General features: G+C 43.5%; 1 protein-coding gene across 1 annotated transcript in view; it reads left to right on the top strand.

The window, feature by feature from the left end:
* The window catches only part of MAP7D2 (MAP7 domain containing 2), a 120457-nt gene that overhangs the window by 76427 nt on the left and 26283 nt on the right, over window positions 1-17747 (top strand). The window contains 3 exon segments of the mRNA XM_017540662.2: window positions 544-663; window positions 6989-7155; window positions 8912-9039. Coding sequence (XP_017396151.2) covers window positions 544-663; window positions 6989-7155; window positions 8912-9039 — 415 coding nt within the window.

The following is a 17747-nucleotide window of genomic DNA, read 5'->3' as shown; positions in this document are numbered from 1 at the left end:
CTCTGCCTCCCAGGCTCAGTCCCTTCTCTCACCTCAGCCTTGAGTAGCTAGAACTACAGGCACACGCCACCACGCCCAGCTAATTTTTTTCTATTTTTTGTAAAGATGAGGTTTTGCCATGCTGCCTGGGCTGGTCTCAAACTCTTGAGTTCAAATGACCTGACTGCCTTGGCCCCCCAAAGTGCTGGGATTACAAGCATGAGCCACCATGCATGGCCGTAAATGATTTCTTGAGTCCATATTACATCTGGGAGGTGGGTTAATTCTCTGAGTGATACAGGTCACTGTACCGCAGTAGCATATTGAATGGATTCTGGTACCTCATGACAATTAATGCAGTCTCCCAAACTCTAAAGGACACATTATTTGTTTCATTTTACTATAGTGAACTCCAAATCCATCCTTTGTTCAAATATTTTTATTTTCCACGTTTGTTCTGCCACCCAAAAATTAATTTACACCATGCATTGTGTTGTTTAAATGTTTTATTTTGTTTTGTTTTAGTTTTGCTTTTTAAAATTTTCATTTGATTCCATCCCTCAGCTCATCACATGTACTTTAGTGAAATGGAAGCCATTCTTTCGCGACTGTTGACACCTACACAGTCTTCTTTAGCGAGAAGCAGAACTTCATTCAGGCTCTCTGGGCAGGCCAGTGACTCAGGTAAAAGAGGCTAAGCTGGTAACACCAAGGAAAATGCCCAAAGAGGTGTTGGTCAGCCTAGGATTTACTCCTGAATTTTTGGATTTTGCTTCCTATTTGCTGGCTTTGTGAAACGTCTTCATTGGTTAATAACATCTTCTGCAATTGTTTTGCTGTTTTATGTTTCTTTTAAGTGTCACGGAGGTGAGTAAATTATTTTATGAGTGAGAGCATGTATTTTAGGGGAAGAAAACTCCACTTGATGAATGCTGGAGGTTAGTAGACTTTTCTTAAGAGATGTTGTGGCAAAATAGCCTGTAGACCAGTCTGGGGAGTCCCATAGCTAGTTCTGCCATTCACTAGCCCTCACCATTTGGGTAAGTTAATTAACTTCTCTAAACCTCAGTTTTCTCATCTATAAGATGGAGCTATTTTAAATTGTTGTGAGGACTAAATGAGATAGTGCACACAAATGAGATAACACAATGATTAGCATGGAATAAAAGCTCAACAGAAGTCTAGAGCCTCACTACTCAAAAGATGATCCATGGACCAGCAATGGCAGCGGCATCTAGGAGCTTGGTTGGAAGGCCCCAGCCACCCTGCACATTGAAGTGTGAGAAACACTGGGCCAGACCATCAAAGCCCTGCCTTTATCAAAGCAGATCAAGTCATCATGTCATGATTCATGGGGGCTGGCATTCTCTTTGTTTGCAAATGAGCAGTACTGTGTCCACCTAAGGTCAGATCTGCTCTCTATTCCCAAGATAGTGTACTCAGTGTGATGATACATAAATGACATAAAATTTCTGCCTAGTTGTAGTTGCTTCCAAAGAGTTATACTGTTTAGGCAAATAAGTTATACAGACAGCTAATAAGTACATAAGATGCTCAACATCATTAATCATTAGGGAAATGAAAATCAAAACCAGAGTGAGATGCCACTTCACACCCACTAGGATGACTAGAATTTTTTTTTAAAGGGGAGGAGGTGGAGACACTCTTCCCTCACACACTGCTGGTGGGAATGTAAAATGATGCAGCTTCTGTGGAACACGGCCTGACAGTTCCTTAAAAACTTAAGCATAGAGTTCCCATATGACTCAGCAATTCCACTCCTAGGTATACAGCCAAGGAAAATAAAAACATATATTCGCACAAAAACTTATTCACAATAGCCACAAAGTGGAAACAACTCAAATGTCCTTCAGTGGATGAATAGATAAACAAAATGTGATATACCCATAAAGTAGAATATTATTCAGCTGTAAAAAAGCAATACAGGCCAGTGACGGCACCTCATGCCTATAATGCCAGCACTTTGGGAAGCCGAGGTGGGTGGTTCACCCAAGGTCAGGAGTTTGAGACCGGCGTGGTCAACATGGTGAAACTCTGTCTCTACTAAAAATACAAAAATTAGCTGGATGTGATGGCACATAGCTGTAATCGCAGCTACTGAGGAGGCTGAAACAGGAGAATTGCTTGAGTCCAGGAGGTGGAGGCTGTAGTGAGCTGAGATCGCACCACTGCACTCCAGCCTAGGCGACAGAGTGAGACTCCCATCTCAAAAAAAAAATAAAATAAAAAAATACAGATACATGCCACAAGATGGATGTACCTTGAAAATATGATGCCAAGTGAAATAAGCCAGTCACAGAAGACCACAAATTGTATGCTTCTATTTATGTGAAATGTCTGAAATAGGAAAATCCATCTCTATGGACAGTAGATGGTGGTTATCAGAGACTGGAGGAAGGAGGGAAGGGGAGTGACTGCTTAATGGACAAGTTTCTTTGAGGAATCTTGAAAATGTTGTAGAAGTAGACTGTGGTTATGGTTCCACAACCTTGTGAATGTACTAGAAACCTCAAATTGTGCGTGTGTATGTATGTGTATATATTTATTAGATATATATGTATAATAAATATATATTTATATATATTTGTATATAAACATAAATATATTTGTGTATTTATATATATTATATATATATATATATATATATTTATATATAAATATAAAATAAAGACAAGGTCTTGCTCTTTTGCCCTGGGTGTAATGCAGTGATGTGATTATAACTCACTAAAGCCTCGAACTCCAAGCCTGCCCTTTACCTCAGCTTCCCAAATAGCTGGGACTACAGGTACATGTCACCATGCCTGGCTAATTTTTTGGATTCTTTGTAGGGACAGGGTCTCACTTTGTCTGTTGCTCAGGCCGGTCTCCAACTCTTGGGCTCAAGCACGAACCATCTGCCTCAGCCTCCCAAAGTGCTAGGATTGCAGGTGTGAGGCTCCATGCCTGTCCTGTATACTTTTTAAAGGGTGAATTTTATGGTATGTGAGTTATATCTCAAAAACACCTAGCAAGTAGGAAGTACCCCATTTTGAGGATAATGAAAATGTTGGGGGTCCCTAAGAGCAACTCCAGGATCACTTATTTGCTAGGAAGACTCACAGGATCCCCAATGAAAGAATGTAAGCAAAGTCAGCAAAGGGGAAAGGCACATGGGACAAAGTCCAGGGAAGACCAAGTACAAGCTTCCAGAGTCCTCTCCAGTGGAGTCACTCAGGACACCGTTCACCCCAGCAATGAGTTGTGACAACATGTATGAAATATGAAATGTTGCCAACCAGGGAAGCTTTTTAGAGACTCAGCGCCCATGGTTTTTACAGGGGGCTGGTCACGTGCACCCCTTGCCCAGCACATACCCAAATTCCAGGTTCCCGGAAGGAAAGCAGGTGTTCAATATACACCATGTTGTTTGTTTATGCCCAGTGAGCCACTCATCAGTTAAAGGGAGGACCTTCCCAAGATCTAAGTTTCTAGGTGGCGGCCAAGGGCTAACCTTGTAAGCAGGCCTTTCTAGGGACAGCAGTCAGGCCTGCTATGTTAACTGTTTTTGCGCAGCTCATCCACTTGACACTCGGCCAAGGTGTCTTTACGGGAAATTTTTCAGTAGGGCCATACACAGCAAGGGGTGAGACCATCGTGCAGTATTGATCTCAGTTATGTCCTTTAGGAGTTCTGGACTTAGCAGTTAAAGCAAATCTAATTAACCAGAAGGTCCATCTTTTTCTTTTTTCTCTTTCTTTTCTTTTTCTTTTTGTGAAGACAAGGTCTTGCTCTGTTGCTCTTACCCACGCTGGAGTGCAGTGGCATGATCATGGCTCACTGCATCCTTAACCTCCTGGGCTTACGTGATCATCCCACCTAAGCCTCCCGAGTATCTGCGACTACAGGTGTGCGCTACAAACCTAGCTATATTTTTTTTTTAGAGATGGGGTCTCCCTGTGTTGCCCAGGTTGGTCTCAAACTCTGGGACTCAAGCAATCCTCCCATCTCAGCCTCCCAAGGTGCTGGGATTTCAGGTATAAGCCACTGCACTGGCCTCAGAAATGTCTGTTTGAGGCAGCCAGATGGCCTCCTCCATCAGTTGCTGTATGAATCTTTTTACCTGGCCCGTGGCATCAACTCCAGCCCAGAACAGCTCTGGCCAGTAAGTTGAAACTGACCTGAATGCCTTCCCCGGCTGAGGCAGTGTCGTGATAATCATGGCATGCACACAGGAAGTATGATCCCCATGGGCTTATGTGGTTCCCTGGAAACAGAGTTGAAGATGTCAGGGTACGCCAGCAGGGTATCATTGGTCAGGCAGTCTGCAGCGTGGCTCCTGCTGTGGTGCCTCGTGCCTCAGGGTGCTCAGTCCAGTGCAGGTAATTCAGCTCAGTCCCAGGTTTTATGGGGGCTGCCTGAGGCCATCAGTCCCAAACAGTTCTGTCAGTGACCCTACTTCATCTTCCTGGCAAGTGCAGATGGAATCTGGAGGTGTCCTGTGGAGACATGCAGGAGCTGGCCCCACCCCTACAGGCTCATAGTCATGCTGTCATGTGCCATCTAGGCTCAGCCATGGGTCTGAGTCCAAGGTGCTTTCAGCACGGAAGAAGGAGAGAGCTTCCAGGAGCAGTTATGGAAAACAGAACACAACTGTCCTTCCCTATCCCTATATCACCCCAGGTGTTGGATTTTGTTGTTTGTCTCCATGTCCTATTCAATAATCAAAACTACATTTTCTTAATCATCCCCCAGTCTCACCCAGACCTTTCAAAGAAAGGACAAAAGCATTTTTTTAAAACCCATTTTTATCCAACTTAACCAGAGAGATATATTGTGTAAGTATTAGGTTAAAATCCTAAATTTTCAAAACATTTTAAAGTAGGTTTGTATCACCTCTGAGCCCTTTCATCTTTATCGTTTATCCAGTGAGCAGCCTAGAAAATATCAATCCCTTTCCAGTGACAGCTGCATTTAATAAATTGCTTTACTGACGTGTAGTGAGAGAAAGGCAGAAGAAATATAGTCAGGATCTCAGTCTATTACAAACTGCAGCTACTCTAGAAAATTAAGCACAAAACATTAACAGTAGTGACACATTCCCCAGAGGGGATGGAGTTCAGTCTGTCAGGGATGGCTAAAAGAGTGACATCTCCTGTGATGTGACTTGAAGCCTTTGTAGGAATCATTTTTGGGATATAATCAGACTCTGCATCAGAAATATAGAGCCAGTGAGCAGCTTGATCGTTGATGGTCCCATCAGAGAACAAGCCCTGTCTTGTGAGCACTTGTATGTGACCCAGACAGTCTAGCAGCATCCAGGATCTTTTTATAGTTTTGGGTCCCATGGAGGACATTCTATATTTGCAGTGGTTCCTAGTCGATTTTTAGAACTGCAAAAGCATGTATTTTTCTGGAAATTGCCTATCTTTTCACATCTCCCTTTTTCCAGAGGCTCCATTAGACAAAAGCCATAGCAGAAAAACCTATTATAGAGACTTGTCCTGGTTGTAATATTTGGAGTTTAAATTCCAACCCACCCACTGCTGGCAAACAGTGAGGAAGTTATATCCCATTGTCACTTGGAAGAAAAAACTAAAACCAAAGGCATCACCTGGGCTGCACTTTTTCCCTCACTTTAGCTACCACAGCCAAAAGCAGCCAGGGGGATCCATTGAGCCAACTGTCTTGGAACTGCATCAGTCATCTTTAAATTCCGTAGGTCACTTTTACCTCTCACAACAGCTCAGCTGCTGTTTTATATTATGGATAATTTCATAGCCACCCAGGGACCACAAGTTTGTTCTCCACCCTTTTGTCCTTTTCCCAAAATGTGATTTTACCATATTTCAGCAAATCAGGGTCATTCCAGCGATTCCCATTTCTGACATTCATTGTACCAGGGTTCCCCAAGACCTCCCCAGGTGTGATCATTGACTGGAGAACTTGGAAGAATCCGCATAGTTGCACTCGTGGCTGTGACTTATTTTTTCTTTCTTAGCTTTTTTTTTTGAGATGGGATCTTGCTCTGTCACCTAGGTTGGAGTGTAGTGGCATGATCTTGACTCACTGCAGCCTCGACCTTCCAGGCTCAAGCGATCCTCCCACCTCAGCCTGCAGAGTAGCCGGGACTGCAGGAGTGTGTGTGCCCCTATGCCCAGCTAATTTTTGTATTTTTTGTAGAGCTGATGTTTTGCCATGTTGCCCAGGCTGGCCTCAACCTCCTAAGCTCAGGTGAGCCACCATGCCTGGCGCATGGCTGTGATTTATTATAGCAGGAGGAAACATGAAAAAAACTAGGAAATGGAAGAGGTATATGGGATTAAGTCCAGAGATAACCAGGTGCGGATTTGCAAGACTCTTCTCCCAGTGGAGTCACACGGGACGAGCTTAATTCCTCCACCAACACATCGTGACAACATGTATGAAATGTTGCCAGGCTGGGAAGCTAGCTAGAAACTCAGTGCCCAGGGTTTTTACTGGGAGCTGGTTATATAGTCATCCCCTCCCAGGCACATACCCAGATTCCAGACTCCCGCAAGAAAAGAAGTGCTTAGTATAAACCATACTGTTTATATACAGTTTAGACACCCATCAGTTAATGGTGGGAACCCTCCTGAAATCTAAGTTCCTTAATGCCAGCCAAGGGTCACCCATGTAATCAGGTCTTTCCAAGAACAGTAGTCAGATCTGCTATGTTAACCCTTTTCTGCACAAGGAAATTGATGTTCGGAGAGGTTAAATAACCTGCCCAAGGAGATCCAGCTGTTAGGTGGCAGTGCTAGGTCTCTGTGGCTCCAAAGTACAGACTTTTAACCCCTGAAATTAACTTGAATAAACTTGACACTTGAGTATGGGACACTTGAGTATGGGATCCATCCTGTGTACAACAGAAAAATGTGGTGTTGATTGCCCAGGTCATATTTTAATAGAAATGTGTTCTTCCCAACTCTCTGCTCTACTTTTCCCATCTGTACTCTGTCTTTCTGGCTGTTATACTGTAACTTTCTAGTATTTCCTGTCTGTCCTCGTTTAGCTCTTCTTGGCCCTCTTAACCCTTCTTACAAGTCTTCACCGACTCGAAACATTGAGAAGAAGAAAGCTGCATCTACATCTGCATCTACATCTGACACAGGAGATGTTGGGAAAGAAGCCCTTGTGGGAGGAGAGGCCTCTCTGGTAAGTTTGAAGCCACCCACCCACTCACCTTTGCAGACTGTGTTCTGTCTGATGGTGTGATTACTTCTGTGCTTGACCTGGGCTCTCTGTTTCCATTAGTCTCCCAGGACTGCTCAAAGCAGGAAAGGATAGATTTAGTTCAAAATTTTACCCAACCTTTGAAAATCCTTTAACTTTTTGGACCCTCTTAAGTCTTAGTACCTTGGAGCGAATTCTTAATGCTGTCCTTGTCACAGCCTGCCCTCCAGAGGACAGGAGTCAGAAGGAATGTTCTAAATATCCTGGTCTTCCTCTTTACGGATATCAGATTCTGGGTCAGTTCTGCCTGTGCACCTAACTAGAACAGAGGATCTATGTCAACTTTTACCTACAAAAGTAATCATTAAACATTCTTTTGAGATGAGGTCTTTCTATGTTGCCCAGGATGACCTTGAATTTCTGGGCTCAAGTAATCCTCCTGCCTCAGCCTCTTGAGTAGCTGGGACTACAGGCATGTGTTATTATGCCCAGCTTAAACATTTTTGGTGGCATACTGGCACTTTCAGTAAATTAAATGTTGAACAGTTGTATCTGTTTATTTATACACAATTGTGTCTATTTATTCAGAAATTATACATGCCACACTACTTTTGTTAGTTACCCATTGCTACTTAACAAATCACCTCAAACCTTGGCAGCTTAAAACAACAAATATGTATTAACTCATGGGTTCTTTGGATCAGAAATTCAGAGCGACTTACTGGTTCTGGTGCAAGGTCTTTCATGAGGTGTGGTCAAGATGTTGGCCAGGGCTGCATCATCTGAAAGCATGGCTGTGCCTCTTCGGAGACGGCTCATTCACGGCTGTTGGCAGGAGGCCTTAGTTCCGCACTGCATGGGCCTGTTCATAAAGCGGCTTGAGTGTCCAAATGATGCCACAGCTGGCTTCCCTCCAAGCAAGCTATCAGAGAGATTGCAAGGGGGAAGCTGCAGTGTCCTTTAAGTAAGTCACTAAGATCAGCCCACGCTCAAGGGAAGAGGAATTAAGTCTCACCTGTTGAAGGGAGGAATACCAAATAATGTCTGGACTTATTTTAAAACTACTGCATTTTATAATACCATTTTATTTTCAAATCTGTCGTGAGTCTTAGAAGTACCTGTTTTAGACTCTTGGATTTTACTATACAGTGGATTAGTGTTGAAAGGGACTGATGGATGTGAGTGTGGGGGCCAAATGAGGACTTGCTGAAGAAAAGTGTGTTAGGGAGGAAAGGGAGCTAACCCTTGTGGAGCACTTTCTGCAGGCTAGGCACTGATGTCTGTTCCTTTCTGCCAAGGGAGGTAATGGGAAGACCTACAGGACTGGGTAGGGTTGCAAACCCCATTATGCCATGTATACCATCAGGGGCCACAGCTCACTGTCTTGGAAGTTATAACCACATTTTTACCCACCTATAATTTTTGTAGTGATTTTACATCTTTGCACTCTTTTCAGTTCCTATATGTCCAGGACTATAATATGGTTCTGTTCTTAACTCTTTGAAAGATAACTAGGAGAAGGAAATCTTTGTATTTTGAGGCTGTTTTTTTTTTTAACTGGATAATGTGAATGTGATGACCTCATCATGTCTCCCTGCAAAGATGCCTGTTATGTGATGCATTATAGCTTCATATCGATCCCTCTGAAAGCCGTGCATTGTTCCATCTGGGGAGTTATTCTTATAAATTGTGAAAGTATTGCCAGTCATGGACTGTGGCTATCCTATGTCCCCTACAGGTGGAGAAGGTAAAGCGGGGGCAACGAACAGCAACTTCTCTTCCCACTGTGAATTTCGGGTCCCCTCTGAGAAGATGCGAGCTTTCTGGAAGCATTCCTAAGAGACCGTCTTCTCCTGTGATATCCAAGTAAGCATCTCTCTCCTTTGCCGGACAGTCTGACTGTTGTGAGTCAGTTTGCTAGGGCTTTGTGCCATCCCGTGTTGCAGCTCCTGCTCCCCATAAGGCATGGCCAGCCAGAAGAGCTCAGTGAGAGAAATGCTGGACTTGGAGTTACCTGGCTTGACTCTCTGTGTATCTTCTGGGTGAAAGATCCTTTGCTAAGGGACCCCAGTGCGTCTGGGACTTTTATTTACCAAGATGATGCATTCAGCATTTTCTCTTTAGGTCCATGAATCCCGTTTTGCTTTTCTGGTATTCTTCTTTTTCCTCCAGTTGCATTTAGCTTTAAGTGATTGCATTGGGCTTGGGTTCCTCCTCACATAGTCACCCTTCTCCCCCACCTTGTTGTCTCTCTCTTTAATGGAGATACAATAATAACTTGTCAGCCATGATCAGCAGTGTTTTAATGAAGCAAGTGTGTGTGTGTGTGTGTGTGTGTTTAAGAGATGGGGTATTGTTGTGTTTCCCAGGCCTGGAGTGCAGTGACTGTTCACAGGCATAATCACAGCACACTATAGCCTCCAACTCCTAGGCTCAGGTGATCCCCCCGCCTCAGTCTCCCAAGTAACTCCATGCCCATGTACTATGCACCACCATGCGCAGCTAATTTTTGTTAGGAACTAGGTAAACTCACCATTGAAACCATGTAACTGAAAAATGTACAATAACCGTGTGACCACCAAGGTCTTAAGTCATTAAAATATTTTACTGACAGTAACTGACAAGAGTGACTCAGTAAATAACTCAGTCCAGTAGGACAGTGGAAACCATCTTTAGTAGGACAGAGAAAGAAAGAGAAATAGGATTTAATTTGGGAAAATAGGAAAGTTTTTATATAGAGAGAATCATATAAACCTTATTCAGTGATCAGTTTAGTTCAGAGAATGTCAGATAAAATACAAATTTAATGAACACTTGCAAATTTGTCAAAAATATTTCAAGATGACATCAGCTCTTAAATTCCCAATGTGTTGCTTTCTAACAAACTTTTTCACTACTATTAATATTTTTTTGGAGATCACTATGGTTTTGATACACTACTAATACCTGCTATTGATGTGTTTGTCCTCCGTAAGGAAAATCCATAGCACATTACTGAATTAAAAGCCTGCTTTTCTTTCTTTGTTTTTAGTTCATTGCAACCTTTCTGTGCGAATATTGCCCATCTTTGGTGATGGTATTGTTATCTTACCTCCTCTTTAAATGTATTACGTGGGCTCCATGATCCCTTTCCCTCTGTCTTATTTCTGAGCCTTTTTCAGCTTCCACCATGCATCATTACTCTAGTGTTAATTTGGGACATTTACATTAATAGAAAGAAAAGCCTAGTTTATGCTGAGACTTTTACAGGTTCCACCCTCTCTCTCTTGCTGGAATTTGGACTTATGGTCCCTGTAGTACTAGCTTGCAAGTTTCATCTTTATTATTGTAAATGGTAGTATCTTCTATAGAAATGAGAATTATGGGTATACCTAGTTTTGTTGTATTTTGTGCTTTGCACATACTGGTTATTTGTTTCTTTTTTAACAAATTGAAGGTTTGTGGCAACCCTGCATTGAGCATGTCTATCAGTGCCATTTTTCCAATAGTGTGTGCTCACTTCTTGTCTCTGTGTCACATTTTGGTAATTCTCAAAATATCCAAACATTATTATTATATCCATTATGGTGATCTGTGATCAATGATCTTTGATGTTACTGTTATAATTGTTTTGGAGTGCCATGAATTGTATCCATATAAGATGGCAAACTTAATGTGTGTGTTCTGGCAGCTCCACTGACAGGTCATTCCCTCGTCTCCCTGTCCTCCGATCTCTCTATTCCGTGAGACAGAGTAATATTGAAATGAGGCCAATTAACCCAACAAAGGCCTCTTAGAGTTCAGGTGAAAGGAAGAGCCACACATCTCTCACTTTAAATCAAAAGCTAGAAATGATTGAGCTTAGTGAGGAAGTCAACATCAAAAGCTGACATGGGCTGAAGGCTAGGCCTCTGGGACCAGTTAGCCAAGTCATGAATGCAAAGGAAAATTTATTGAAGGAAATTAAAAGTGCTACTCCAGTGAATACACAAACGATAAGAAAGGGAAACAGCCTGTATTAGTCAGGATTCTCCAGAGGGACAAAACTAATAAGATAGATGTATATATGAAGGGGAGTTTATTAAGGAATGTTAACTACACGATCACAAGGTGAAGTCCCACAATAGACCATCTGCAAGCTGAGGACCAAGGAAGCCAGTCTGAGTTCCTAAACCTCAAAAGTAGGGAAGCCAGCAGTGCTGGGATTACAGGTGCGAGCCACTGTGCCTGGCTAGTTATATCATTCTTTTTTTTTGGAGACAGGGTCTCACTCTGTCACCCAGGCTGGAATGCAGTGGCACAGTCTTGGCTCACTGCAACCTTTGCCCCACAGGTTCAAGCAATTTTCCTGCCTCAGCCTCCCAAGTAGCTGGGATTACAGGCACATACCACCACATCTGGCTAATTGTTATATATTAGTAGAGATGGGGCTTCACCATATTGGCCAGGCTGGTTTTGAACTCCTGACCTCAAGTGATGCATCCGCCTTGGCCTCTCAAAGTGCTGTGATTACAGCTGTGAGCCACTGCACCTGACCATTTATATCATTCTTTATACCTTACATGTTGCATAAATATTCTCTTGCACACTCATTGTTGAAAAAAGATAGTAAAAGAGAAAGACTTACTTTTTAGAATGGTGCCACACACGAAACAAACCCCCACCAAAACTGATATTTTTGACATTCCTTCTGTGCAGACCAAGTGTGTGATTTTAAAAACACACTGGAAATGATGTGGCTTTGAAAGGGGGCTTAATTAGACCCTTTGAACTCCCCCATCCAGAATCCCAGGCAGGTCATGTTATTAATGGTCCCTTTTCCTGTGACCTCCTAAGCTCTAATAGTGCATTGTTCTCCTGCCTGATCTCAGATTTAAGCCACTGTTGGGTGACTGTGCATGTTAATAGCATTGTTCTTTTAAGCAGTCAAGTTTATTTTTATTGTTTTCATCGTTGAGTACTTGCATGGGTTTTAGAAAACTAGATTCTGCAACACCCTGAAAGACATGGATGGAGCATAACTTTGTTCCTATAACCTAGAGAAAAGAAATCCAATGTGGCCAAGTGGATTTGTCCAGCCTGTCTCTGCCTCTGAGTGTTGATGCTACCTGTACTTCTAGGTTTTCAGCATGAAATATTCTCTAATGGGTTTATATTCTTAGAAATATATTGTAAATCAGTTTGGTCATTATGATAGGTAATATTTCAGTTATCTATTGCTACTGTAACAAAGCCCCCAAAATTGAGTTGCTTAAACAATAATTTATTATTCATTTTCACAGTTGTGTGACTTGGGCTTACTGGGAGGTTCTCTCTTGGGATCTTTTGTGCAGTTGCTCTATGGGTTGACTTGGGTTACACAAGGTCTTCCATGCCATTGCAGTCCAGTGTTGACTGGAGCTGCAGTTACCTAGAGCTCAGCTGAGCTGGAGGTTCAAGATGGGCCATTTTCCCACCTGGCAGTTGATGATAGCTGTTGGCTGGGAGCTCAGCTGAAGCTGTTAAACCAGAGTGCCTACTGTGGCTTCTCTGTATGGCTTAGGCTTCTGACAGTGGCTGAGTTCCAACAAGAAATGGCCCCATGATCGAGCATCTTTTGGGGCAGGAAGCAAAAGCTGTCAGGCCAGTGAAGGTCTATGCCCTGAGTTGGCACAGCCTTACTTGTCTGCCATATTTTAAAGATCAAAGCAGTCGGGCCAACCTAGATTCAGTGGGATGGAGAGAGAAACTCAAAAGATAAGATCCATATGGGATGGGAAATATTACTGTGGCCATCTTTGGAAAACTCAGCGTGCCAAAGATAATTACTTCCAGAGGTAGATCATAGCTGAGATCAGTTTTGTATCAGGGACCTAGTTTGATTTTACTTTATCATGTATGTATAGAAAACAAAACATCTTCCATATGAGGGAAAAAATTAGGATAAAGGTGTCTGGATGGCCCAAAGTGGTACCTCCCACTTTACTCCAAATCACAGGCCCATGGAAAGCTCCCTCCCAGGGAGCTTTGGTATTCCTTTGGTGGCTGAGGACATTTAATGGATCCTGGTTGCCCTTCCCATATGTGGCTTGGTTATCCCCTCCCACAGATAAGCATCTACAGCAGAGCAGGCTCCCTCAAGGGCAATTTAACTGCTGTTTTTGCCACCACATCATTCTCCAGTAGGCTTTTACATTCTTATCTGAAATTTTTCTTGAAGAGAGTAATTGAAAATGTCAAGTGAGGCCGGGTGCGGTGGCTCAAGCCTGTAATCCCAGCACTGTGGGAGGCCGAGGCGGGTGGATCACGAGGTCAAGAGATCGAGACCATCCTGGTCAACATGGTGAAACCCCGTCTCTACTAAAAATACAAAAAAAAAATTAGCTGGGCATGGTGGCGCATGCCTGTAATCCCAGCAACTCAGGAGGCTGGGGCAGGAGAATTGCCTGAACCCGGGAGGCGGAGGTTGCGGTGAGCCGAGATCGCGCCATTGCACTCCAGCCTGGGTAACAAGAGCGAAACTCCGTCTCCAAAAAAAAAAAAAAAAAAAAAAAAAAAAAAAGAAAATGTCAAGTGATATCCCCTCCTTGCAACCATACCTGTATACTCACTCAGTCCTGTATTTTTTAGTCTTATCAAAGGATCATTTTAGTTTAGACCAAAGCTTTTTAATTCTGAAATGATTTTAACCTTGCAAAAGAATCACTAGAACAAAGAACTCTTTCTTGCATACCTTATATCCTGTATTAACGTGTAGCCACATTTATGTCATCCGTCTCATCCTCTATCACCCTCACTCAGTCTTGCACAGTCTCTTACATTCATCCTCCATAGATGCACACACAGACACACATAGACAGATTTCTCCCAGAACCGTTTGACAGTAACTTGCAGACATCATACCCCTTTGCCCCTAAGAAGGAAGATGTTGTTTTCCATTGTTATGGAAATCAGAAAGTTTAACTTGGTATTGTTACTTAATTTATAATGTATGTGCAACTTTTGCCAGGTATCCCAATAAGATTCTGTTTTTTTTGTGACAGATTCTCACTCTGTGGCCCAGGCTGGAGTGCTGTGACACGATCTTGGCACACTGCAACCTCTGCCTCCCAGGTTCAGGCGATTCTCCTGCCTCAGCCTCCTGAGTAGCCGGGATTACAGGGGCACACCACTACACTCAGCTAATTTTTGTATTTTTAGTAGAAAAGGAGTTTCACTCACCATGTTTGCCAGGCTGGTCTCGAACTCCTGACCTTAAGTGATCCGCCTGCCTCAGCCTCTCAAAGTGCTGGAGGTGTGAGCCACCACGCCCGGCCCAATACAATTTTTTTGTATCATTTTTTTTCCTGGTCCAGGGTCCAATCCAGAGTCCCACATTGCATTTAGTTGTCTCCTCTCCTTAGTTTTCTTTCAACTGAAACAGATCCTCAGCCTTTCTTTTTTCTGATCTTGAAATTTCTGAAGAATACAGGCTAGTCGTTTTGAGGACTGTCCTTCAGTTTGGATAGGCCTGATGTTTCCTCCAATTACATTCAGGTTGTGTTCTTTGGGCAGGAATCTCGTGGCAGAGGTGTTGGGTCCTTCTTAGTACCTCATATTAGGAGACTATAATGTTAGTTTGTTTACTTACTGGTGATGTTAACTTTAGTTACTGGATTAAGGTGGTGTTCCTAGGTTTCTCCAGTATGAAACTGCTCTTTCTCATCTGGGAAACAACAAACTTTTCAGAATATTGGCTGAGCTGTGCTGATGAAGAAGCCAAGACTCCTCCCATGCAGTGAGTGGGCTGTGTTCACTCACTGTGCATAGAGTCAAGTGGTTTTGGAGAACATGGAACTAGATTCCAAGATTGGAGGAAATAAGTCGTTTGGGGGTTCCACTTTGCAGTCAGCTCACATTCAGAGGCGTGACAACCCTCTCTAGAGAGTTATTCTTGCCACTCTGTTTACAGAGGTGTTTGTTCGTATTTTCTGCCAGTCGTGGAACCTAAAAGGTTTTATCATCCTGCCTTATGTTCCTGGAAGGCCTAGTTTACCATCCTAAACACACCTTGGCAATCTCCTTTGTCATATTTTTATTGAACCTTAAAAAATTAAAGTGGAAGAGCTAAAAAAAAAAAAAAAAAAAAAAAATGAGACAAAGAACAAATGCCTTGAGTGCCAGCCCTGGCACTCTTGTCTGTGTGCATTTCTTTGGGAAAGATTGTTTAAACTCTTAGGACTCTGGTTTCTTCTCTAAAATATGGTTAATAGCAATTTCCTACTTACCTCACTGGGTTACTGTGGCAATCAAATAGACCCTTATTAAATAGATGAAAAGGTACTTCAGAAGAAAACTCCATACAAGCACAGTGAGTTCCCCTAATTAATTCATGTTTCTTTCATCAGCCAAGACACCTATTTCCAGGAGATTGAAAAATAAATAGCTTGCCAGACTTTATTTGGCTTGCAGCAGTGTGACTGGCCAGAGAGCCGTGGAGTCTGACAAACCAGCCTTGTCGTTTAGTTTCTTCCAGATACCTGTGCTTAGCACTTTTGCAGGGCCACTGGCAGGGCACAAAGTCCATATAAGCAAGTGGCAAGGCAGGATGAGCAGAAAACTTGACAGACTATAGATAACATTGGGAACTTTTTAATTTTAACTCTGTATTTTGGTCACTCACTGTAAAAAAAATGTATGACTTGCCCACACTTCTCTAATTTGAAGGTAATGTTTGTGTGTACATAAACAAGTGTGTGTGTATGTTTTCTAACTTACTCTGTTTATCAGGCAGGGGCTGGGGTAGGGAACTGTAAACAGACTTCTTAATGAGTTTTATCCCAAATAATCCACCTTTACTTCTCAGGTAGAAGTTATTTTTAAATACGTGATCATGGGTAATTGGTCCAGTTTTATTTAGAATGAAACCTTGCAGTCTATGGGGTGAACTGAACCTACATGTGACCATTCTCTTAAAACAAGCTGAAGCCAAGGCTGTTCAGGGCTGTGCCAACTTGAGGCTGTCAGTACCTCTTCCACCTCAGCCAACCTGGCCTTTTCTCCCTAGGATTAGGATCTTGTCCCGCATTTCCATTTACTTAGATGGGTCTGACATAGGCAGCAGGCTCCTGCCACACTGACTGAGTGTGTGAGCCATTTAAGCAGAAACAGGGGTCATGTTGGAACTCAGATGCTGGCTGTGGCTGCTGAGGCTGCAGCCAGTTCAGGCCTCCCACCCACTCCCTACAGTCCAGCCCTTAGACCTCATGATTGGAATCATGTCTACAGGAAGGCTCTTTGTCCACCTACCCATTTATGGGCAGGAGTGCCGGCACACTTCAGGGACCCCTGGAGCAGAAGCTACCTCTTTCTATACTGCTTAGAGAAGCCCAGAGTACGGGCTCACAGGCAAGTTCTAGGGAGAGAACAAGAACAGGCAGGGCTGTGCACACCCAGCACCTTTGCTCAGTCTCACCAATCAGAGAAATTGTACCTCATTCCATGGGGAAGAGGGTGAGGGCAGGGAAGAAGATCAGGTGGGAATTGCCAGGCCTTCCATTGCCAGAAAGTCCTCCCCAACAGGTCAAGATAGGAATGCTATGGGATGAGAAAGTGTTTCCATCTGCGTCATCTACCACGAGATAGTAGTTGTTCCTACAGCCTCTCTTACCAAGTTTCAGATCCATTCCCTGCCCCTGTACTGTTGTTGGATCAGAGGACACATAGCATTCACATGACAATCCAGTGGGGCAGTAATGTGCTTTGATCTTGTCAAGACATTAGACCAAGTCTTTCGAGACACCCTCATGGTGGTTATGACAAAACAGGTGGTGGGTATACAGCTGTACTGTGGGCACCACTCACCTTAGATAACAGCATGGAAGGAAGGCGTGGCCAAACAAAAGACCACCTGCTGTATCTTTATACAGATGAGTTGAGCCTAAATGTAGCCTCAACTAATACGTATAGTTAGTGCACATTGTGTAGCTAATTGGAAAACCCTGCTCATTGGAGCACTGTCAGTGTGAGCAAGCAGGACATGTGCTCCCCTGTTATTACAGTTCATCCTTCTGGTTTTAGTTCATTTTTGTCTGTGAGGATTATTTGGATTTTTAGTTTATCATCTAATTGATCAACACTAATATCTAACAGCTATTGAGTACTTTATGCCATTTCTAAAAAGAACATCTTGGGGTCTTGGTGACCCCAAACTCAGACTTAGCACCATGGCAACACAGGAAGTGAAGGAGAGCTGTAAGAAGGTTCTGTGGCGACCGATCCAAGATGGCCATTTAGGAACAGCTCAGGATTGCAGCTCCCAGTGAAAGCGCAGAGGGTGAGTGGACGCGTGAGTGGACGCCGCGTTTTTATTGCCCACAGACCAGGAAATTCCCGGGCGGAGGAGCTCCACGGTCGCCAGCGCGGCTGTTTCGGCCAGCGCGGCTGTGCTGGCCGGCGCCGCTGCTTTGTCCCGCGCGGCTGCTTTGTCGGCGCCCCGGAGCCGTGGTTCTCCATACAAAATACACCAGTCCGGGTGCCCTTTTGGCTGGCGATCGGAGCCACGGGAAGTCGCCCATTCGCCGGTTCAAAAAGGGGACTGAGCAGAGAACCAGGACAGTAGATTCCAGGGCAAAAAA

Source organism: Cebus imitator, unplaced genomic scaffold (assembly GCF_001604975.1).
Source record: "Cebus imitator isolate Cc_AM_T3 unplaced genomic scaffold, Cebus_imitator-1.0 Scaffold128, whole genome shotgun sequence".
Classification (NCBI taxonomy): Eukaryota; Metazoa; Chordata; class Mammalia; order Primates; family Cebidae; genus Cebus; species Cebus imitator.
The sequence above is the reverse complement of the archived record's forward strand: the minus strand, read 5'-3'. Positions and strand labels throughout refer to the sequence as shown.